The sequence below is a fragment of the Eumetopias jubatus genome, unplaced genomic scaffold (genome assembly GCF_037043125.1).
Source record: "Eumetopias jubatus isolate StellerSeaLion01/CBP00866 unplaced genomic scaffold, mEumJub1_p1.0 scaffold_5, whole genome shotgun sequence".
Classification (NCBI taxonomy): Eukaryota; Metazoa; Chordata; class Mammalia; order Carnivora; family Otariidae; genus Eumetopias; species Eumetopias jubatus.
Genome location: NW_028274811.1, coordinates 105,951,864 through 105,976,681, shown reverse-complemented (window position 1 = coordinate 105,976,681; position 24,818 = coordinate 105,951,864). Strand labels below are relative to the sequence as shown.

The 24,818-nt window shown below is 48.3% G+C and overlaps 1 protein-coding gene across 2 annotated transcripts in view; it reads right to left on the bottom strand.

Moving 5' to 3' along the window:
• Positions 1 to 672: 672 nt before the first annotated feature.
• The window catches only part of ADAM19 (ADAM metallopeptidase domain 19), an 81,056-nt gene continuing 56,910 nt past the window's right edge, over positions 673 to 24,818 (bottom strand). For both annotated transcript variants that reach the window (XM_028106507.2, XM_028106510.2), the window contains 13 exons: positions 24,308 to 24,447; positions 22,402 to 22,579; positions 19,702 to 19,791; positions 16,554 to 16,749; positions 15,157 to 15,265; positions 13,618 to 13,822; positions 12,802 to 12,879; positions 12,580 to 12,688; positions 11,377 to 11,521; positions 10,449 to 10,533; positions 9,904 to 10,128; positions 5,046 to 5,198; positions 673 to 4,301 (listed from right to left, as the gene is read on the bottom strand). In XM_028106507.2, the coding sequence (XP_027962308.1) occupies positions 4,248 to 4,301; positions 5,046 to 5,198; positions 9,904 to 10,128; positions 10,449 to 10,533; positions 11,377 to 11,521; positions 12,580 to 12,688; positions 12,802 to 12,879; positions 13,618 to 13,822; positions 15,157 to 15,265; positions 16,554 to 16,749; positions 19,702 to 19,791; positions 22,402 to 22,579; positions 24,308 to 24,447 (1,767 nt within the window). In that variant the 3' untranslated portion in view covers positions 673 to 4,247. The remainder of the gene's footprint in view (positions 4,302 to 5,045; positions 5,199 to 9,903; positions 10,129 to 10,448; positions 10,534 to 11,376; positions 11,522 to 12,579; positions 12,689 to 12,801; positions 12,880 to 13,617; positions 13,823 to 15,156; positions 15,266 to 16,553; positions 16,750 to 19,701; positions 19,792 to 22,401; positions 22,580 to 24,307; positions 24,448 to 24,818) is intronic.

The following is a 24,818-nucleotide window of genomic DNA, read 5'->3' as shown; positions in this document are numbered from 1 at the left end:
CCAGGGCTTTTGTGAAGATTCAATGAGATCATTCACATAAAGAAAGTAGGCTACAAAGCCAGCATATGTTAAATACTCAGTAAATGTTACCTCCTCTCATGGTTATTATAATTCTCTCTTAGAGAACCTTAGAATTGAGGTGGGGATCAAATGAGACAATAAGGGTGAGGTCCTTTTGCAACTCAGAGGCACCAATGGATGTGAGCTGTTATCACGCAGGGCTCTGGAGTCCAAAAGCCTACCCAACCCTAGCCTTGGCTCTGCACCTGCCCACCCAGCCCAAAAGACCTTGAGCAAGTCTCTCCCCACTTTGAAGTGCATCTTACCTAGCAATAGGATGAGGAGGCGAACACAGGATCTCGGTTGTCTCCTGAACACATTAGTGTAGCAGGAAAGAAACATAGCAGAGAATCCCAGGATCATTCCTGCCTTTAGTGACCCAAGACCTAACTAAACTAGACCAGCCTATGTCCAGGTACAAATACAAACAGCCCCCGCGACTGATCATGGGAAAACCCAGGCTTTTCTGTGGCTTCAGGTCTTCCATTAGGGCCTGACAGGTGGACTGACGGTCTTTGTGGGAACTCTTATGAGGAGTCCTCACAGGTGGCTCCTATCCAGGGTGAGCAGCGGGAGATTAAAGCAAACAAATAAAGAATTGCCAAACCAGACAACATTTCAAATGACAATTTAATTAAATACAAACAAGGAAAAAAGGCACCATGGCCCATTCAAGTATTTTGCATAGATGTACAAATATTGTAAACAATTAATAGGTGGACAAGAGAGAAGAGGAACTGTTTTCCGTGAACAATCTCCAAATAAAAAGAAAATTCACATTGCCCTAGATCCCAGACACATACATACACACACAGTGGATGGTGTGAGAGGGTGCACAGAGGGTGACTTTGGGGACACTGGCTTGGATTCTGCAGAACCCCTCTTAGCAAGCTTCCCTAGGGATGGGGCACCTTTCCAGTTGGCATTCCCTTGGGTGTCCAGCAGAGCTGTTATATGCACATTTAACACAATCATGACTTTTGAACTGGTCCCCAGTGTAAAATATGCAAGTCTTCCATACCCTTTGCCAAATAAGAACAAATTTGGACATAGGCAAGAGGAGGTTTTATTCAAAAGGATTATTGCAGGAGACAGCAAGGGGCTACTGCACTATGGAGAAGGGGCTCCCCCAATCCTGTAAGATCTGCAAGCATCTCAGAGCTGAGGCAGAAAAGGGCCTTTATAGGGAGAAGTCAACAAGGCTAAAAAGAACTGATGGCAAGCAGGTAGTTACAACTTGGAGCCAGGCACCTGGGATAAAACTCCCACTGAGACAGGGAGACAGAAGTGTTAGCTCCCTTGAGGTTTACATTTCAGAGATGGCTCCCCGGTTCTTAAGAAAAACATTTCCAGGGTTGTCAAACTGGCAGGCTAAGTTAGCTTTTAAAAAGATTTATATCCAGCTCCATCTGAACAAAGGGCTGGTTAACTCCTCCAAGCTTTAGTTGGGCTCCTCTCCTCCCCACCTGACTCTGAACTTGGACTTAACATTCAGCCTGAGCCAGCATACAGCCCCCCCGCCCCCCACAGCAGCCCCCTCCCTGGGAGGCTGAGCGCAATGACGCCCCAATTGCAGTTCTCTCTAGCCAAGTCCACTCTGTCGATCAAAGAAAAGGCCCCTTCTTTCTGAGCTTTGAGATGCTCGCAGATCTTGCAGGAGCTCACTTGAGCATCCTACCTACTGCTAGAGCCCCTGCCCGGACTACAAATTCCCTTCCCCCACCTTGCAGTAATCCTTTCCAATAATGTCCCTCTTAAGGCCGTATTTGCTTTTATTTGTCACCTCCAGGCAGCACGGGCACAGGAGGGAAAAGGGAGCACTCAGGGGCCACTCTTGCTCCCGGGCAGGCTCCCTGGCCTGCCAGAATGGCGACTCCTGGTCGCTGAACACAGCCAGAAGTGAAACCGTAAATAGAACGGGCTGCCAAAAGTCTCCATCAAATTTTAAAAATTCGACCTTCTTCCAGTTCACAGTACAATTTTATGGGATGGAGGTGGTATTAAAATAACAGAAGACCAAAAACAGAAAAACAAGAAAATACAGCCCTGCGCTCTTTCCAGTACGGGTGCAGGGAGGTCGGGTTTCAGGTTCGAAAGGCTCATGCAGTCCCCATGGCTGTGGCATTTTCACTTCAGAGCCTTCGATCTCCTCATGTCTGGGAGAAAAGCTGGACATACCACAGGACTGTCTGTGAGGCATGCAGGTGGGTATAAGATTTTTTTTTTTTTTTTTTTTTTTTTTTGCCAGGGTGTTTTCACCGTTAGTTTTTTGGGACCCAACCTTGAGGTCTGGGGCGTTTGGAGCAACACAGTTACATGGAAGGCTGCCCCCTGACCTAATCAGGCAGCAAGGAAGGTGGAAACTGGCTATGGGGATCAACCAGGGCCCGTGTCTGAATATCAGAGGGATGAATATCAGAGGCATGAATATCAGACTACCTGAGGGAAAAGGGCCTCATTTTCCTGAGATCTTTCTAAATCCACCCCATGTGTGCCCCCAGGTGCATATGCCAAATCTCCCACTTGTCTAAAACCCGAGAACATCATCCATTGAGCACCTGTTGTATGTAGAGAACTGTAAGGGGGCCCTGGGTTGGTGGTTGGGAGGGAAAGCTCAAGCTTCTTCCTTGCATTGAGGTTTTCAAGAGCAAACAACGGCTCACTGCAGGAGGTGGGGACAGCACAGCACCCTTCTGGGGGTGGGAGACCATCACCAGAGAACATCTCCAGTGACAAGTCATCCACTTTAGCAGAGCACCACATAGCCTTCCTTCCCTGCTCCAGGCTGGGGGTTGGGGGGGTAGTACCCATTGGAGTGGCATTTCCCCAGCTGCTCCAAGTTCTTCCTGTAAAGGTCAGATAAGGGCAGTGACCAGAAGAAAGAACACAAGGAAGTGGATGACAAAAATCCTGGTGTTCCCAGCTCAGACTCTGTTCCGTCAAGACCATTGACTGTTGGTTCTCTACAGATCTCTAGAGACAGGTCAGCTCTCGGCTTAGAGGGCAATGATCGTGCCTCAAATCAGTGATCAGACCTAGGGACACGCTGGGGTGCTGCCCCCTTTGCTGCCATCCCTGAGGACCTACCTTAGATTTCCATCAGGAAGTAGAGGGTAAGACCCTCGCCCTGCTGAGGTCACAAAACACAATGGCAAATAAAGGTTCGATGCTCTTGAGACCCTCTTGAGAACCACCTAGGAAATCCAGTGGCTGACCCTTGAAGCAGGATCCTCACTTGTAGGTCATAAGCACCAGGTCTCCAACAGGCTGGAACTGCTGAAGACCCACTCACCGCAGCACCACACATTAGGTAGGTCTGAGCAGGGAAGAAGAAATTTCTGAAGGAGAAATCAAACGTGCCGAGCACTTGGAAAGAGAAGAAAACAAAAGGCAACCAAGAATGATTCCAAGTTGAGAGCCACAACCTTTGGCATTGGCTCAGAGGAGGCCCAAGCCTGGTGCTCCCTCTGCTGTCTACACTGCCCACAAATAGTACCTGTCAGAGTCAGGGGGACCCGTGTGAAGGGGGGCAGTCTTGGGGGGAGGGGACTTCTCTTGGTCACATGTGGTCACAGGCCCAGGAGTGGCGACCTCAACCAAGCCCTGGGCAGGACCACAGTGGAGGCTGGTTTGACCCCTCTCAATCTCAGAGCTAAAAGGGATGAGTAAGCGTCTGGCCTCTGTCTAGCTTGGGACCATCAAGGAAGACAGAAGCAATGGAAAGCTCTGATGCATCCCCTCTACCATAGGACGTGCATGGATAGCTTCTCCAAGCTAAGTCCTGGGCTGAAGGGCTGAACAGGACCTTTCCCAGCTGGGCTTATCAGCTCAGACAGCCCAGATCATCCCCACTGGCACCTCCGAGGTGCCGGGCCAGCTGAAGGGAGGCTGGAGAAGAAGCCGCCATCCATCCTCTTCTGTGCTCTCGCCTCCCTTCCCCGGGGCAGTATATTGCACAAAACAACACTTTGATGCCACTGGATAGTAGTCTCTCTGGGCCTCCCAGGAAGCCAAGGAGGCACTGAGTCAAGAAGGAGATTTTCGGAGATGCAGTGGTTCTGGGAGGAGGGAAAGAGGGGAGGAAGGACTTGGAGGTGGTCAGACATGCTTGTTCCAGACTCCATGGCCACAGATCCTCTGGGGGCTTCAGAGTCCTCAAGGAAAGGCAGGAGCCCCTTTAGAGGGGTCTAGGTCTTCGAGCCAATCATCCCCCCAGCCCTCTGTGATCTGTATTCAGGAAACTGTGGAAACAAAGAGAAGAGAGCAAGAGAGAGATCAGCTAAATGCTGACCGGTGGAGTCGACGGGAGCTGTCTTCTTACTTTTGACAGGTCAGAAGGATAAACAGACTGTCGGCTAAGAACGGTTTCCCGCAGAAGTCTGTCACCACGTCTGTGCGTCTAGACTATCAACCCTCCAGTGAGAGGCCAGGTAGGGCCCCCAACCCAAGCTGCAGTTCAGCCCACAGATTTCCCAGGCCTGGTGGGAACCGGGGGCAGTCAGCCAGCTTCCTCACTTCCTCCCTTCTGCCTCGACTCCTGGACTGGCAGCCTGGGAACGTCAGCCCCAGGGAAGAGGTAAGAAGAGGGGCCATTTGTAAATAGGCTCCCGAAGGCTGGCAGTTTATAGAAACTAACTGCCTTGACCTACACGGCAGCCTGATGGGGCAATCCAGAGGAAAGAAAGCGAGACTCGAGAGTGATCTGCTCAGAGTCATTCAGTGGGTGAGTTGTAGATCCAGGTTGGAAGCCACCATCGTTCAGGCTCCTAGCATCACCTTTCATAGGAAACGAAAAAACTCCCACCTTAACTTAAGGGATTCTCATGCAGGCACCAAGAAACACTAAGTTTTTGTCCTTGGCCTTTGTTCTGGAAATTCACACCCCTGCCAAAAGAAGCAGGAATTGGTCTGTTTTCTCAACCACATTCTTGCCTCCTAGAGCCCTGTGGCCCCAGCTTATATCTTGAGGGCTTCCAAGGACTCACCTTTGGGACAGGTGCTGCCAGAGGCCAGGGCTGAAGAGGGGTAGCGGCAGTGGGCTGCAAGATGGAGGCGCCACCTGGCCTGGGGAGGCTCTTGCGGCCTGGCACTGGGTTAGCTGGGAGTGCCTTCTGTGGCGGCCGCGGCCTGGAGAAATCCTGGGGAGAAAGCCACAAGCCTCACTCAAAGGCCAGAGGGGCCTGTTTGAAAGAAAATGCTCCCAACATATTACCGATCCAAATCAGAGGAGAAAAGGGATATACTGTATGGTCCTATCTAAAAATAAATTGTGTGTATATGTGTCTACATGCTCAGGAAAAAGCCTTTTTGGAGAGCAAGTTGGCAATATCTGTTAAAATGAGAAATGGTCATTCTCCAATCTGATCATTCCGCTTCCTACCATTTGCATAAGTGCACAAAAACAAAATTGCAAGGATGTTGCTTGCAACACTATTTGTGACCGGAAAGGCAATTACAAACAGCCAAAATGTCCATCAATAGACAAGTTAGTAAAGTTATACAGTGACAAATGAAGTGGTATTTAAAAAGAATAAAGTAGGGCATACAAGCTGAGGTGGAATGATGATCAAGAGTCATTGCAAGCTGACATACAGGCTTATGTAAAATAAATCACCACCTTCCTCCCCTATTGTCCCCACCGATGTAACTGTAAATGTACAGAAGAAAGTCAGAAAGGATACAGACCAAACCGATAACAGAGGTTAGGGATGGGGTGTGAGTGGGGAGGGGGTCATGCAGGGGAACACTCAATTATTTTTAACATGAGCATATATGTGTATTACTTGAGTCAATAAAAAAAAAATTTTTTTTAAAGAAGAAACCACATTGCTGCATTGGTTTTCTGTGGGTGGCGCAATTAATGGGATTCTTCACTTTGTGCTTTTATATTTGTCTTGTTACCTTCTCAATAAGATCTTCCTTGACCACCTTATTTAAAATTACAACACCCCCCACTCTGGCATTCAGCATTCCCAGACCCTTTTATCCCAATCTACTTTTTTGTTTTGGAAGAGGGATATATATCACTTTCCCTTCTCCAAAATACCATACAACTTACTTACTTCTTCTTTACTGCCTCTCCACCCCCCCATGAGACCAGAAGCAGGGGCAGAGGTCCTTGTCTGTTTGGTTCACTGATAGAGCTCAAGCTTCCAGGACAGTGCCTAGTACACAGTAAGCACTCAACACATCTTAGTTGAGTAAGTAAATCTCTGAGGGGCACCTGGGTGGCGCAGTTGGTTAAACATCTGCCTTCGGCTCAGGTCATGATCCCCAGGTTCCTGGGATGGAGCCCCGCATCGGGCTCCCTCTCCCTCTGCCCCTCCCCCCAGCCTGTGCACTCTCTCTCTTCTCTCTCTCTCATGAATAAATAAAAAATCTTAAAAAAATAAATTTCTGAGCTAGTCAAAATCCTTCAAATATGTATTTCTTCTGTGATCAAAAAAAAAATTTTTTTTTTCTTTACAGGGCAAAGAATGGGCCATGGCACCACTCACAGATCCCCAAGACTGTGAGGCGTGAGCCAGAAGCCAATTCCAGGCACTGGGAGTCCCAGTGCCCGAAGTCCTTGATGTTCCCCTTCCTGAGGTCACTAGCAGGCCTAACAATGGCCAAAAGGCAAAGCACAGGGAGAGGGCAGGAGCTAATCCGAGAAGCGGGATTTGGGGAAAGAAGCTTCTCACCCATCAGAAAACCGAGAGCAGAGGGCGCATGGGTGGCTCAGATGGTTAAGCGTCTGCTTTCGACTCAGGTCATGATCCCAGGGTCCTGAGATCGAGTCCCACATCGGGCTCCCTGCTCCTTGGGAGCCTGCTTCTCCCTCTGCCTCTCTCTCTCTCTCTCTCATGAATAAATAAAATCTTAAAAAAAAAAAAAAGAAAAGAAAACTGAGAGCAGAAACTAAAGCTCAAAAGAACAGAATAGCAGATTCTTGTGACCAAAAAGCCATGCTCTCCACCTCCATGCCCTCCCCCAAGGACAGTGCAATCGCCCACCCTTGCAGTCCAGACAGCGGCCACATGGCGGTGGCTGCTGGAGGCCAGGACAGAGACCTTCTGGGGGAAGGCAACAGCTGGGAGCAGATGTCAGGGAGCTGTGGGGAAGTGCTGTGTTCCCGAGCTGCTTGCTGTGCAAAACGAGCGACCGGGGGGGGGGGGGGGGCAGGGCAGGTATCTTGGCAGGAGCCTTATGGGCATATGGTAACACCGGGCCTCCCACAGCAGCATCCTGCCACGGACCACGTTGCAGGGTCCGAGCTGGGCTCGACCAGAGGCCTCAGCCAGCACTGTTTTCCAGAGGCAGCAACAGTCCCGAGGCGCTCCAGCCCACTCACAGGGCGGTGCCTCTGTCAGCCAAGCTGCATGGACTAGACACGGGGGGGCATCGGCAACTGCTCCCCATGTCCCATCCGTTTTCTCTCCTATGCATCTCCCATCAGCTTCAATCCAGCACTCCTGCCACCTCTGCTCCAGGCTCCTGTCGTCTGTCCTCTGGGAAGCACGTCAGCCTTCTGACTAGCACGTCCACGCACCCAGTCTCAGCCCCTCGGACCAGTGACTCATACTGTGGCTGGAGTGACCCTCCCATTTTTTTAAACCAGTATTTTAAAGTTGAAGTATCATATGCATATAAAAGTGTGAATCATGAATATACAACTAGATGAATAATCACGAAGTGAACACACCTATGTAATCCCTACCCAGGGCACGAAAGAAGATGAATGGCCCCAGAAGCATCTGGGGGTCCCTCCCAGCCACTACACCCTGCTCCTGCCTAAAAGGTAGCCCAAAGAGCAATCCTCATAAATGGCAAAGTGGTTCATGTCACCATGCCCCAACACTACCCCTTTCCCAAGGAATTCTCCAGCCTCATCTCATAGCTCCTCAGGCCCCAGGGAGCTCCCTATCAGCAGGTCCTTGGACCAGTTAAACTCTCTCCTCTCCCGCCCCTCACAGCCTGCTAACTCCTACTTATCCCTCAGCTCTCAGCTTAAATGCCACCTCCTCAGGGAAGCCTTCCTAGATTTCCCAGAGTAGCTCAAGTCCCCCTGTAACTCTTTTTCTGAGAACCCTGAACATTTCCTTCACAGCACTGATCCCTGGTGTAACTACACATATTGGGGTCTCTTGCCCAGCAGAATGTTGAGCCTGTGATGCAGAGCCAGTGTCTGCTTTGCTCACCACTGCCCAGTAGGGAGTAGAAGCTCCTATATACCTATAGAGAATAGAAGAGGGAGGTTACAAAACTGCACCACCACCTCCCCAGGGTGGTCCCATCACCAACCTAGCAAGCGGTGGAGCTGAGATCTGGACCATGAATGCCCCCAACACAGGGTGGTGTCTCATTCAGCTTGGGAGACCCCAGGGCCTAAACCAGGAGTTGGCACACGGGGTGGTAAAGAGTTTGGAGTCAGACCTGGGTTGAAATCCTAGCTCTTCCGACTCCTATGTTGCAGCCCTAAGTCCCCAGACCTCAGAATGTGACTGTATTTGGAGACAGGGACTTTAATGAGGCAATTATGTTAAAATGAAGCCATGAAGGCGGGCCCTCATCCAACCCGACTGGTGTCGTGAGAAGAGGAAATCTGGACGCAGAGGCATCGAGGCACAAAGGAAGGACTGACAGAAGACCCGGGAGAAAGTGGCCACCTGTGAGCCAGAAGAAACCAACCGTACGGACAGCGCAGTCTTGGCTTTCTAGCCTCCAGAACGGTGGGAAGATAGCTTTCTGCTGCTTAAGCTTCTGGTCGGCGGGTCAGTGGGACTCAGTTAGGGCCTCCCGAACTGACTGGCGCACTCTCTGCCTCCTCTCCTCGGTTCTGCCCTCTTGCTCTTCTCCCTTCCCCCCCTCCTCTCTCGCTACTAGCCCTTCCCTCCCTTTTCTGCATGGCCAGTTTCCATCCCGCCCCTGCCTCAGATAAGAAAAACGGGAGCGCGGCAGCTTCACATCGCTGGAGAACCAAACCTGATGCTCTCGGCTCTACCCAACCATGACACTGCCCCATGTCCCAGGGACCCTCCCAGAGCTGGGGCCAAACTTACAGGGTCAGCCGGGACCCCAGAGGGGCCCCTGAGCATGCCTAAGAAAAGCAATCCTAGGAGGAAAATAAGCAAGTCGTCTGCCCCACTTGAGGGGTCACCCTCAGAACACATAGGAGGGCTCTGGAAGGCATCAAGGCCTGACCCCTGCCAGGGAAACTGTGTGTCTCTGCTGTGGGAAATTCTGCAAGAAGAGTGGGAGCCATCCGAGCACAGACAGGCCAGATGAAGAGGCTGCAGGGAGGTGACACTCTTCCCACACCTCCCTTGACCTGCCTTCGAATTAGCATCCCCCATTTGACTTCCCGATGAGTGGAAGGTACAATTCGGTGGGACAAGTATTATCATGAGAGAAGTACCGGGGTACCAGACTCAGGCTTGGGTGGGGGGGGGGTCAGAGAGGGCTTCTTGGGGGAAGTGGCCTCTAGGAGGAGATGTGAGGATGAATAGGAGCTGGCCATGCAAAAGGGGAAAAGAATGTCCTAGGCAGAAGACAAAGCATTTGCCAAGACTAAGAGAAGCACAGGAACCTGACAGAGGTTCACTGGGGCCAGAAGGGAGGTAGTGGTCTGGCATAAAACAGGCCAACCCTGAAGGAAATCCTCTGTAATTTTGGGGCCTCCTGGGGAGTCAATTTCTCCATGCTCACCGGTCTCACGCTCTGTGTGCTCCCTGCATTTACCAGAATGCACGGAAGGCGGTCCGCTCCAGCCTCGGAGTCCCATCTTCATAGCCTCTGTCGCTCCCTATTGCCAGTGGCCTTGAAAGCACGGCCCTAGTCCAGGGCTGCCGAGAATCCACTTACCTGGGAGAGGATGCAGTTTGGGGCCGGGGGAACTGGCCGGCTTGGAGGAGGCCTCCTGGATGACTCCTTCCTCTCTACTTGGGACCCGGGCCCTGGGGAGCTCCTAGCAGCCCTGCTGAGGTGCATTGGCAATGGCGCAGGTGGGGAGCCACCGTGCAGATAGTCTGGAGGGGGCCGAGGAGGAGGCTGGGAGGGCTTCCGCAGGGTTTCAGGGGTGTTGGTCACCTGTATGCATAAGAGCAGGAATGCCTGAGAAACAGGAATCCTCAATATGCTGCAAAACTCAGGGGTGCCCTTGCACGTCCCACTGAGATGGCCAGAGGCCAAAGGGAGGACGTGCTGACCTGCCAAACCCCGAGGTGCCCAGAGGTCAGGTACAATCTTTAGAGTCATGAGGGGATGTCAGAACCAACAGAATCTCTCTCAAGCCAAGAAAGTGCCTTTTATCACCAATCCCACAGGCCCACAGAAGCTCTTAGGAAAATCCAGCAGGGTCCTGGGGAACAAAGGAAAAGCAGCGAAGTGCAACGGTGCAAAGCCCTTACCTTTCGCTTGCCCTGGGGCGTCTGTAACTTAAACGTTGGGTTGGAGTGGCCAGTTCCACTGTTCTGAGACACCCTGAAGGGACAACTAGTAACAAGAATGGGGGAGAAGGATGAGGGGGAATGTTCATCAAGGGTCAGAGCCTGAGTTCCCTCTGGCTCAGCACGGCCAGCAAGCAGCTAAATCCCCCCCACCCAAGTCTCTGGACAAAGTGGGATTAGCTCCCCTGAACCCCGGCTCCCTTCGTGTGGAGACACTGTATGGCCGGTGGAGAACTCTCAAGGAAAGAGAGCTGCCCTTACAAAACGGAGTTTTCCTTAGCACCTTCCCTTCACCCTTTTGAGAACCTTCTCCCTCAAGGAGACACAAGGATGTCACCAGCTATCCACCAAGTCCCTTCAGGCATAGACCCAGGTAGGCTTGGGATTTAAAATGCTCTTCAGAACAAGCATAATTTAATAGGGGACTCAGATATCACACACCCCCAGGATCCAAAGGAATGAATCACTGGGGGGGGAAAAAAAGCCTTTGTCTTGAGTGGATGTCCAGACACTCCTATGACTGACTTAAGCTGGTTAGTCCATCTGGGTTGCCTCAGTTCCCTGTGCTTTGAAATGGAAATCCAGACGATTACAAAGAGGATGGCAAATAGATTTCATTTTGTATTCCAACCTGAATTGGTCAGAGGCATTCTGCTGAGGATTCTGAAGTGACCACCAGTAGAGAGTACTTACATAAGACCAACTAGTAATGTTGGCCATGGTGGTGAAGCGAGGCAGAAAGGAAGATGGTGGCATGGATGGCTCACTTGCCTGCTCTGAATTAGACCACTACCACCAGGTTTTTGTTTTTGTTTTTTACCATGTTCTGCTTACAGAAAGCTTTATGACCCATAAATGGACCCAAGTCCTTCATGGCACCCCACCATACCTGAACTGTTGCCTCAGTTGGGAAGGGAGGGCTAAGGGCTTGAGTTGGCCCAGTTTGTTGTTCTGTTTACAGCAGTAGTAGATCAGCATAAGGACCGCTAGCACAAACATGGCCGTAAACACTCCGGCTATCACAGGACCAACACCTTCCAGAAACAGAACCCAAGTGAGAAATTCAGAAGCTGTTTGGGCCACAGCAGTGGAGTTCAAACACTGTATTCCTGATTCTTCTTCAGACACTTGATTTACATTTAATTTGTGTTATTTATTTTAACTTAAGAAGTATAATGAAACACACACATTAGGTAACACTGGGAAACCACTAATATTAGCTTAAACAGTCAGGTCAATTTGCTTTGTGCAGACCTCACAATGAAGCTTCTCCAGCCACTTCTGTTTAATTGAAGAGGCCCTTTTGAGACAAGGAGCTCAAGTTTTATTATTACTTACCGCTAGTTTTCAGCCCAATTATGATTTTTCTGGACACAAAGCAACCAACCCAAAGTGCTGGGAGGCTGAGACTGATCTAAGACTAGAAGTCTCACAAATAATCCACAATTTCATATTTGGTTTCATCAAAGCTGCCTCAGTGTTCTCACAAATTACAAATTTAAATGTACAAAATATATATATATACCAGTGACACACTACTTTTATCTGTTTTATATATTGGGGTTTCTTCTCTAAAAGATTTCATTCAAATAAAAGTACTTTGCTCTTAAAAAAAAAAAAAGAAAAAAAGCTTGGAAACCAAAGGGCTAGAATTTCCGTGATTTACACTAAAAACTGTAAATTTTTCCACACGTCTGTTCTCCATCTTAAGCTTTGCTCATCCAAGGGATCCGAACCACTATAATGTGCCCCAGGTTCATGATTCCTTTTATGTGGCTGAGAAGGACTGGTCACCACCCACTGTCCAAAAGTAGATGAGATTATTCAATAACCCATGATCTCTCTTAATCTCTCCCTCACCCAAGGAGTGTCATCGTCCTCAGTAGAAATGATAAGAGAAAGAGCAACTGAGATAAGCCCCACACCAGCCCAGCAGCCTCAGCCGCTCTCTCGCTTAGCTCCCCCCTCTCCCCTTTTTGTTCCCTCATCTACAAAATCAGGATAATGGAGCGGACTCACTCTTTGTCTACACCATGTCACCCAGCCCTCCTCACAAAAGTGGGCAGAGCCCCTGAGCAGGCCAGACACTTACCGTCAGGGGGCATGGGCCCACTGTCGATGCTGCCTCCCTGGCCAGGTGTGTTGCAGAAGGGTGGGGCCCAGCCCCGGAAGCAGTGACAGTTCTGGTTGTTGTTGCAGACCTGGAGCAAGGGAAGGGCATGGGGGTCAGCACCCCGGAGGGCTGCGGTCCCCCACGGGGCCTGTCCCCATGGATATCAGTGCAGAGGAGCTCCAGAACCCCGGGCACACGCACCCCATGGCCATTGCACTTCTTCCCGCAGCCTTCCGTTTCAAAGAAGGAGGTGTTCCTGCACTGCCCCTCGAAGCAAATCTGTAGCGAGGAAACCAAACTGTCAGTCCAACGGAAGGGACACTGGGTAGCCATCAAGAGGCTGGGGTTTTACACTTAGAACATACAGGACTCAGAAATGCAACTCTGTTCAGGTATTTATTATAGTGAAAAACTAAAAATGGCCTAAAAAGCCAGGACAGGATGATAGTTAACTAAATTCTGCTATTCCTTTTGTGACCAGGGAGAAAATAACAAACGCTATATTATTTAAACATTATATTAATATAATAAATATGTTATTACATTCTATATTAATGTGTTGGTTATATGTTAGTTACTCCGCTATATATTAACATGCACTAATTTTAATATTATCCTTAAAAATAATGATGGTGACAGCAGTCAACTCTGCACCAGGTCCTATACCAAGCGCTTCACATGTTTTTTATAATTTTGTTCTCGTTAACTCTGAGATAGGTGCCCTTATTTTCCCCAGGCTTCTGGACTAGAGTCTAGTCCATTTCATAAATCATATAATAATTTATGATGAGGACAAAAGTGACAATGGCTAGCCCCTCTAAGTGGTTTACAGGGATCCTCTCATTGAATCCTTATGACAATTCTATGGGGTGGGTCATGCTATTGCTAACATGCTTTATAAAGGAAGCCACTGAGGCTCGGGAGGCTACAAAGATGGGATTGGAGCCCAGGCACCTTCCCTCCAGAGCTCACATTTGTCAGTCACTCCTCTCTCCCCTGAGTGAGGCAGGGACTCACATGGTTGTAGCCACACTTGGTCCCGGTCATCACCAGGCCTGGGTCCAGCATGTCACCCTCCTCCTCAGGACCACGGTAGACATGGGTGCCCCGGCACCGGATCTGCCGCCCATTCAAGATGATGGTGGTGTCAATGGGCACTGCGTTGGACTCCAGCGGCCGGGCCTCAGAACTCTGACACTGGATCTTCCCACACTTGGCATCTCTGAGCCAGAGAGAGAGAGAGAGAGAGAGAGAGAGAGAGAGAAGGAGGTGGAATCAGAGGCAAAGGAAGAGCTGGGGCACAGAAGAGCCTCGGTCTTTCTCGACCTGGGGAGCAGGTTTGGACGGGAGAGGGGCCAGGGAGCCGTGAGTGTGCTCTAGGGATCCAACAGGAGAGATCTCATGTGAAACTGGACTTGGAACAGGAAATAAGATCCTTGTCCCCAGCTAGATCTAGGCCAGAGAACAGGCCTGAGGAAGTCCTCTTTACTGCAAGAACAACTGGCTGACCTGTGCCCTCTTATGCTTCAGCCGCTCCCCCATGCACCCAGGGGCTGCAGCCAGAAGCCTGGGGTCAGCCCCAACGCCCCATTCGCCCTTGCTCCTGGGTTCAAGTGATTTTTGAGCTCTGTCAATCTTCCCTCGTATACATTAACCCTAAATCACATCACCACCCTTCTTTACTTGGACACCAAGAGTCAGATCTCCGTGCTTCCTGTCTTGCCCCCACTGGAGTCTGATTTCCAAACTCCTCTCAGCCAAAGTCCAAACTGGCCTAGTCATGCCTTCACGGCTTTTCATGATCTGGTCCCTGCTCAGCCATCCAGGCTCATTTCTCAGCAGCTCCCCCTTGACTGTACCCCAACAGCATACTTTAACTACACCAAACTGTTTTCAGCTCCTCCTGCCACCAGTTTTTCTCTACTCATCTATCTACTTTCCCATGTACCCACACCATTTTCCGTCCTGCTCAACTAGATAATTTCTCCACATCTCAGTGTAGACCTAACTTCCCTTGGGACATCACCTTGACCTACTAAGACCAGGTTGGGTGGCTCTCACCACAGTTCTGGTATCACATGGTATTGTTAACTAAAAGTTCCATGTACTCAGCATCATATCTGGCATACAGCAAGCGCTCAACAGATAGTAGATAGGTGGGTGGGTGGATGGGAGGATGAATAGATGGATGGATGGGTGGATGGCTGGTTGAAATGAACGAACGAAATGAATGAATGAATGAATAAGTGAGTGACAGGCTATTCAGGTGAGGGTATAATTAGCGTCCCACAGAAATGACCCAAGAGAGCTGATTCCCTGCCCAGCTGTAAGGTCCCAGAAGGAAGTGTGGCAGCTTTCTAGGAAGCATTGCCATCCACACCCACCCTTTGACTTCCCGAGACTGAATGGTACATTGTCTAACAACGGGCCTGAAATAGGTGACTGACTCTGACAATTTATTTAAAGGCCCAGGCTGCTGAGCTGGGCGGGAGTGAGGACAGAGCAGAAACTGCCCTGTCACACTTCATCTTATGCGGTTAGCCCTACGGTCATCACCTCATGTTGCACTTCTTGTGTTCCCCATTCATGTCCTTCCCACAGTTTCCAAAGGTGTCCCCTGCCACATTCACCTTCTCGAAGCAGAGATCAGGAGCAGGCCGGGCTCCTGGGTGGGCAAGAAACATTTATCAGCACACTAGCCAACTTTAGGAAAGGTCAGAAGCTCCCGAAGTGCAAAGCCAGCCCTTGGTAAAGTCACGAGGTTAAGAACGTTTTTGCGGGAAGGAATGGCCAGCTTTTTCTTCCTGTACCCCCATCAGGTTATTCCACCCCCAACTTCTCATCAAGACCTACTCACAGAAAAAGCTTTTATATCAGTTCTTTATACCTTATTGAGGTATTCTATCTACGGGTGGTTTGTGTGCTCAGCCCTTGCTGTAATGAAAAAGTCGTGTCCCATTTCAGATTTTAAAATAGGTAATACATGCACAAAATGTTAAGGAGAGGAAGTATGTCTTTATTTTTCTAAGTAGCCATTCCAGTTCCTACTTCCTCACAACCTGGAGAAGCAATCACAACTAACAATGTATCTTCAAAAAGTAACTGTTATCTCTCTGTCTTCCAGATCCAATTCTTGTGTATCTTCTAGAGATAATCTAATAAAGAATGGCAGCAATTCTATTTGCTGTTCTGCATTGGAGATAGTTTTATTCAGTACATACAGAGTTGCCTCCTTTTTTTATTCGGCTGCAGAGGGGTCCACGACATGGGTGTACCAGGATTAATTTAATCGGTCCCTACTTAAGGACATCTAGGTTGCTATTGCTCTATCACTAACACTGCTACAGTATCCTTATCAATCTGTCTCCACATACATGTGTAAACAGAAGAGTAGGGTACACTCCTAAGTAGTGGAATGGACAGGTCATGAGAAGCTCACATGAATTTTGATATCTTCAAATCGCTTTCCATACTGGTTGTACCTATATGTTTCCCCACATTCTCCACACTACATTATTTCCACCCTTATTGTGACAGCTATGGTATTATAATTGTTATTACATTGACTTCGCAGTCTTTGCCAGTCTGATATATGAGAAATCCCATCTCACAGTAGTTCTAATGTGCTTCCACTTAATGAGTGAGGTTAAAGATCTGTTCACAGCTGAGGGTCATCTGCATTTCCTTTTCTGTCTCCATGCTCTACCCATTTTTCTGTTGGATTACTCTTACCGTTTGCCCACTGTGAGGATTTAAAGCGTCAAGGAACTGGGAAGAATACTGCTCACTGTGTTTCTCTGAAGGTCTACTCTGAGTCAAGGGGGAGTAGAAAGGTAGAATCTAGAGATGCCATTTGGAAGCCAAGGGTCTAAGCTATGCCAAGGGCCTGCAGGGGGAGGTTGGCTTGGAAACGGTGGGGCAGGACGAGGGCCACTCTGTAGGAGAGTCCTTACCAGGCCCCCACAGCTGTTGGCACTGCTCCTGGTAGGTGAGGCACATGCCATTGTAGCAGTAGGCCTGGCCACCCTCACAGGGCGTGCCGTCCATCTGGTAGAAGTTGGTGGGGCAATGGGGAGACTTGCCCGTGCAGAATTCTGGAAGGTCGCACTGCCGTGCCTGCTCACGGCACAGGGTCCCAGGGGCCAGCAGCTGAACCGAGAGAAGAAGAGGGAAAAAACAGTCAATCTCCCGCATGCCCTCAACCCTACCAGCAAAGGTCTCGTGGAATAGAGTTTCCCATTTCCAGTATTCGGGGGACTGCTATTTTGCATGGCCTCATTAGCTTAAATCATCATTAGCCTTCTAATATGAATAATGACTTAGAGGTTTTCAAGGTGTTTTCACAAATGCTAACTCATTTCCACTTCTTAGCCATTTTAAGAAGTAGGTAAGAATAATATTTGTGCAACAATTTACAGTTTACTAAGTGCTTTAGTAATAATGGCTACTTTTACAGAGCTCCCACTTAATGCCTGGTACAAATATTACCTCATTTACTTCTCATGGGAGTCCTAGGTAATATATAATTATCCCTATTTTACAGATGATGAAACCTGAGGCAGAAGAGGTTAAGCAAGGTATCGAAAGTCTGCTGGTCAGTAAGTGGCTGAAGAGCCAGGCCCACCAATATATACACACAAATGTGCGTGCACATACGCACACACACACTATTCACACAGCACCCCTGAATTTACAAAGCACTTGAGCAATAACATATCCCCATTACTGAGCCAAGCACTGGGCTAAGTTACACTTACTGATCCCATGTGAGCCTCACAATATCCGTGAGGCAGATGCTGTTATTTGCCTCTTTCTGGAGATAAAAATAACCCGATTAATAGCACAACGGTGGGGAATGGTAAGGACTAAGTTTCCCATTTGAGTCTTCCAGTCTCTCTGGGTGGTCAGTGTTATTAACACTCTTCCCATTTTACAGATAAGGAACCTAGACTCAGATGGTTAGTAGGCTGCCCCAAATCACACTACCAGGGCTTGAACTGAAGGTTTCAGACTCCAAGCCTCATGTCTCTGCACACACTTCTCTCCAGAGGATCCTTTCTGAGACCCAAAGTGAATGGACATTGTCCATGCTTGTTCTCAGGCCATGGTCGAAGCCTCAAAGGACCCCACCGGGCACAACCTCCACGGGGAGATGCCAAGTCTACCTTAGAGTGAAACCAGATGGTGAGTTTCTCCAGGCCTGTAAGGAAAGCCACATCTGAGAATGGTGCCATCCCTACTCCCAGGTGACCCCATACCACCTACAAGGCCTTCCCAGGAGAGAAGGCAGAGAATGGGCCCATCTGAGCAGCTTGCTAAAAGCATGGAGCCTCAGTTGCAAGGGTGGGCACTGGCCACGTGTGGAGGAGGAAGACGCAGGATGCATCTCTAACACCAAAGGACACACCTGGAGCCAGCCTGCCTGGGTTCCAATCCCAGCTCCTTAACCAGCAGTGGGGCCTGGAGCAGCTACTTAACCACTCTGGGTTAGCACAGAGTAATAACCTTCTCATGGGATTGTTACAAGGACTGCGTTCAAACAGAGCACTTGAACAGTATCTAGCACATGATGAGCACTTAGCAAGCGGCAGATGGAAGCATAGGTCCACAATTCCTACCAAAACTTTGGGGCCAGATGGGCTTCAGACTTTTCAGATTTCAGAAAGTAGACATTACACATATGTACATACATATGTATGTATATGCATTCATACATTACATATGTATATTATATGACCCCCCCCCCCAGCAAGGCCTGGGGTTATACTTTATAATCAAACACATTAATTTTTCTGCAACAAAACAGAAATATTCACTTCAAATGTGTCTTTTTATTTTATTTATTATTATTTTTTTTAAATCCTAGAGTTTATTTAGATTAATTCATGAGACAAAGAAATAGAGGCATAGAGATCAAACTGATCAGCCAGGGTCATGTAGCAAAGATCAATCTCAGGTTTGTTCATTGATTTATTTGTGCAACAGATATTTATCTCACCGGGATGGAACAAAAGTTCCATTAATTTGGCCAAGTCTACGTAGAATGAGAACTAGGCAAACAAACGGCAATAACAAGAAACACAACCACAAAACAAAGCCCTGGCTCCCACCTGTTAAGTGTATCTTTTTTAAAAAAGAATATCATTATGTCAATTCAGGTAAGATTTGCCACCAAATGAGTTAAGAAATCTTTTTCCTGTTTTTAGAACTTTCTGAATTTCAGATTTATAGATAAGAGTAAGATTAGTAGCAGTATCTTCCACATCGGTACTAGGACTGTAGGCTCCAGAGGCAGGCAAACGTGGTTCAGCCCCCTTCCGGCTGTGTGGTCTGGGATAAGCCACTTATCCCCGCCGAGCCCCAGTTTACTCCTCTTAAAGTGAGGATGTTAATATACATCTCATGGGACTGTTGCGAGGATTGAATGAGCTAATATATATAAAATTCTCTGCATAGTGCCTGGCATCTAATGAGAAGAAGTCCATTAATATTAGTCAAAATTATGATGATTATTATTATGAACTCCAAATAAAATCAAGCCTACTCTCTCTGGATACTTCTTAAAGAAAAAAAAAAAAAAGTCTTCCATAAGACAATATCAGAGAGGGAGACAAACCGTAAGGGACTAAACTCTGGGAAACAAACCGAGGGTTGCTGGAGGGGAGGTGGGTGGGGAGGTGAGGTAAATGGATGATGGGCATTAAGGAGGGCAAGTGATGTAATAAGCACTGGGTGTTTTTTTTTTTTTTTTTATGCAGCTGATGAATCACTGAAATCTACCTCTGAAACTAATAGCACACTGTATGTTAATTAATTGAATTTAAGTGAAATAAAATAAAATTTTAATAAATAAATAAATAAAGTCAGTCTTCCATCTTCCAGGTGGCACAGCCCTCTGGGATGCTTTGAAGCCAGTGGAGCATAATACAGGAAATAGTAAACTCTGAGGGGCCAGTCCAGCTGCATGTTTCTGAAACTTTGCCGCCATCACTTCCCAGGGATGGAGGCTGAATCCCAGGCATCAGCCCCCAGCAGAGCACTGGGTTGTCAGGTCAGAACCCTGGGTCTCTGGCGGGGTGGGGTGGGAAAAGGGCCTCTTACCTTACACCGGTGACAGCAGGCGCCGTGGGCACACTCAGCCCCTTCCTTCAGGGTGCAATTTGAAGCATTACAGCACGGGTTCTCACATTCCTGCAGAGGCAGAGGGTATGGCCATGGGCTCCTGGGGCAGGAGAGCAGGGAGACAGGACTCGGGGCGGGGGGGAAGCCCTTCACCCGCCTCCCACACTTTCCTACCCCTGCCCCACAGGCCCCTGGGGCCCAAGCTCCCCAGAAAATCTTTACCAAAAAATTCGCTTTGTAGGTTAATCATGAAGGTCATGTATATTTATCACAGAAAATATATAAAAGCACAATTATCAGTAACATCACAACATAAACACAACTACATGTTGAGGGTGACTATTTACCCAGGCGTCGTCCCTTTCACATATATTGACACATACTTATTTTACAAAATCATAGTATCCACACTGCTTTTTAATTTAATCTAATATGTACATTTCTCCCTGCAACCCCATATTCTTCAAAAACATGATGTTTAGCATAATATTATCCTAGAGAAGAGTTCTGGGATTTGTTTTTCTCAGCCCCAGTAGAACGAGCAGAGACCATGTCTTGTATACTCTGGGCCTTTTATCCCACAAGAAAAGGCCATCAGAAGCAAGGGCCAGGCTGGAATAACTTCTGAGTTCAGAAGTTCTGCTCTCATCATCTGCTGCTCTTCCTCACCCTTCACTGGCCTGGATCTTTTTGGAACAGAAGGTCTTTAGGGGTTCCATGCTCCCTTCTCTTCTTCTTGCCTTATGGGTCCTGACTTGCTGATGTACATACAGCATGAGATTTAAAAAGATGATGAGAGGCCCCTCCCCGCAATGACTCTGAGCGTCCTTATCACACTCCTCCTATATTCATAGGCCTATCCTAAACCATGTCTTGACAATGTGCCAGGCCCCATGCATAGGTCCATCACAGCCTTGTGAGGCACAATTACTCCCATTGCACAGATAGGGAAATGGAGCTCAGCCAAGTCCTATGCTGGTCAAGGCACACACCCAGCAAGTGCTAAAGCTGAATTCAAGCCATGTCTGCCTGGGGCCTGCCCAAGCTTATGAACCATATCTTAACCTCAACTGCCCAGATCTGGTCTGAGAGACACATTGCATGCCCGACTACGATGCCCATCCACTCGTTTCCCCTAAGAGAAGGAAGAGGCCACTTTCCTCCCATTAAGCTCCCACTGTCCTAGGCTCCAGGCAGACCATGCTTCCTCCCACTTCCGGGTGAGGCCTCTCCTCCAGCTGAAATGTGCTTCCTCTCCTTGTGCTTCTCAGTAACTCAGAGCTTCGCCTGCAGATATGGGGTCAGAAGTCACACTCCCACTTGAGTAGGGCAGCCCCTCTCACACTGCAAATGTTCACAGCACGTATCATTGGCCCTCCTAAGCCTTGACCACAGATTGTGCTCAAACGCTTCGGCGATTATTTGGCCACCGTGTGTTTTCCCCAGGAGATAGTATGCTCCACAAGGACAGGAACCGTGTCTATTTTTGCTATCCATCCTATCCCTAGCACCCAACGTAGTGCCCCACACTCAGTAAATGTTTGCTGAACATAGGCCAACTGGCTGAGCCCACTCATGGACTGCTCCTCCACTCCACTAGACCCTCCAGGGTAAGAGGGGACAACTCTATCCTTTCTCTTGGGTCTGGACTGATCGCTCTGAATTCATGGTGGCGGGGGAGGCGGAACCTTTCACTAGTTTCTGCTTTATTATGAAAGTTAGGTGCCGACATTAAAGACAAAGATCAGGGGTGCCTGGGTGGCTCAGTCAGTTGAGTGGCCCACTCTTGATTTTGGCTCAGGTCACGACCTCAGGGTCGTGAGATGGAGCCCTGTGTCGGGCTCTGCACTGAGCATGGAGCCTGCTTAAGACTCTCTCTCTCCCTTTCCCCCTGCTTCTCCCCTGCTCTCTCTCTCTCTCTCAAAAACAAAACACAAAAAACAAAAAAGAAACCATAGAGACGGTTGTAAAATCAAAGTCTTATACATACCCTCAGTCTCCCCTTCACACAGTTGACTGTTTTGCATATGTCAACGTACCTATTTCATCCTTCAGAAAATAGACATGAAACTATCCAGTTCTGCTTTTTGCAGAACAACACACATCTGCCAAAGATGACAGCGCTATGCTGCATGCCCACCACTCATTTTGAAGATCAGAAGGAAGGAAAGAGCTTGAACACAAACAGTTCTGTTCATTCTTCCTGCAGCTGCCCTTTCCAGACCTAACAGCACTTCCTACATCCTCTTTCAATCATCTCTTCTCCAGCCTAAATAGCCCAAGCTTGTTATTTTAAGCCTCCTCAAGGCCCAGGTTCAAGTTCATATATCCAGCTGTGTGGCCTCCGGAATAAACTCCGTGCAGCTGGAGGACCAAGGAAGCCATCTGGAACTCCACTGGGGAAGAGATGATGGGTTTTGGTTAGACGAGAAACTCCCAAGGAGAACTCCACCCTGACCTGGACACCAACAGTGGCAACCTCAAACTGAAAGAGTCTGCAAAAATGGTCCATATTGAAGGCTTACTCTCCACATCTGATTTGTGATGGGGTCTTTGATGGCCATGTGTATGTGGGAAATGCCCAAGACGAAGAAGTATTCAGTTGCATTCTCTTTGACTCTAAGATTTGAAACCAGTGCCCATTCTTCCCTTCCTCCTAGCACTACCATGACACCTTACCTCTTCCTCCCCACAGTCACATTCTTCCCCATCTTCCAGGTACCCATTCCCACATCTCCGGCCTCCATAGAGCGTCCTGGTGTCTGGCATATTGGAGAGACACATCCCACCGCCTGACTGCAGATACCTGTCCAGCTCCTTCCTGTTGCATCCATTGAACACTCTTGGAAAGGGATGCCTGGCAGAGAGTTAAGATTGGAGTTAGTTGGGAATCTGAGCATCAAGGAGCCAGAAGAGTCTCAATCCTGCTGCCCATGAGGCTGATTCTACCTGGGCTCAGATCCCCACAGTCCCATGCACACACTTTCTGTCCCATTAGAACATCACTGATACATTATCTTACAATTCTTTCTAAGCACCCCATGATGTTCTTTTTTCCCCCTCATTGTGCATGGAGGAGGTATTTGAGAATCAGAAGCAGCAATTTTTGCCCTTTGTAGGAAGGGGTGCAATAAATAAAGGGTAATTGAATATGTTAAAATAGGCTTCCTGAGTTTTAGAGCTGAATAAAATACTAGCCAACCCAAACTTTTCCTGAAGCTGATACTAGATGGAGATTTTCTTGGAACAGAAGAGCAGGCCAAAAAAAAAAAAAAAAAAAAAGAAGCCAAGATCATGGGTTTAATTTCTTCATCGGGCCAGGAATCTTATGACCTCTATTCTAAGGATACAGGCAGCACTCCAAACTCAACCAGCAATTCACAGATGCATAGTTTTGTCATCAGATTATGAAAGGTCCTGAGTTCTACTATTGGAAAAAGAGAATCAGAAGTCATACATTCTCTAGCAGCAGGTCAGTACCACAATTTAGGTCTATAAAGGAAGAGTTATCTTCTTCCCAATGCTCTAAACCAACTAAAGTTAAACACTGGAGGGTCCCCTAGTTGTTAGGTCTGTCACAAGGAATTTGTGGCCAACAAGTTTTAAGCTACTTTAGTAGTTTATATTTGAGTATAGTTTAAAAACAAAATGCAGTCTTACTTAATATAACTCTCAACCGTATGACTATAAATATGCTTTTCAGATTGAGAGAGGGATGGACTTAACTGTGAGCTCTTAGGGATTTGAGCGTGACCCATGGAGTTGTATCCTGCATGTCAACATCATCCTATTTATGTCACAGCCAAGAAGCGATGAACAAACACTGGACACTGGAACCCCAAGAAAGTTGCATTTCCTCTTAGAGACACTGAAACAGCATTCCCTGAGAAGTATAAGCAGGCTCTAATGGTTTGGGGTAGAGGGAACACAAAGTCCTACCATGATGCCTTCCAAAGAGTGACTCAAGTCTTGGAAGAACCCAATGCTCTCTACTGTATGAGTTCAGATACTAAATATTAAGAGTTTGACGAAGAGTGGTGGCTGTTACCAGAATTCTCTTTCAAAGGCTCTGGTTAAAAAACCCATCACAGATACAGGAAGATGTAGCTGGCTTTTCTTGTTCCTCATGGTAAATGCAACCTGTAAATTCCCTGAGGAGTCACTATGTGGGCATGGATGCTCCCTGTCCTTTTCCTTGTTGTGTAGGCTACATCAGAACTTTCAATCAGCACTGACCAAGTTCCCAGGGAACTTTAAGGATTGGGGCTGTTCAAAATGGGTTCTCCTCAAAATTTCGTGAAGTGAAAAAGACACACGTGGTCAGGCCAATTTTACAGCTGAAGACCTTAAGACAGAAATTAAGTATATCTAGGGTTCCACCAGCACCAAATTGCCTGCTACAAACCTAGAGCTCCTTGCACACATTTGCTTTCTTGGTTCTCTTCCAATTTCTTTGTTGTCAACCGCATTTCTCTCCAAGGCCCCCGAGAGAGGGTAACAGAGGCTCCTAGGGCCAACGGGGAGGAACACTTGGGTTGTACTATCCTCACACACTCTGCTCTCCTCACCTTGCTGCTTGACTCACCCGGTGGCAGCCGCCATGATGCACCCACCGTCAGCCGCGCTGGCCGAGCAGCAATCCGCAGAATCATGGCTCATGCCGAAGTTGTGGCCCATTTCGTGGGCCATGGTGGCAGCCACGCCAATGGCATTCTCAGAGTGGTCCTGCCCAAGGAGAGAGCTCAGGTCAAGAACACAGCTCTCGGGGTGCCTGGGTGGCTCAGTTGGTTAAGCAACTGCCTTCGGCTCAGGTCATGATCCTGGAGTCCCGGGATCGAGTCCCACATCGGGCTCCCTGCTCAGCGGGGAGTCTGCTTCTCCCTCTGACCCTCTTCCCTCTCGTGCTCTCTGTCTCTCATTCTCTCTCTCTCTCAAATAAATAAATAAAATCTTTAAAAAAAAAAAAAAAAGAACACAGCTCTCCCTACTCCCTGTTCCTGTCTTTTCTTAGCCAGGCCTCACAGTGATTCCACCATCAGTGCGCCCACAGACTCGGTGACGAAAGCCTGTGCTTTTAACTGTCATGCTACATCTGT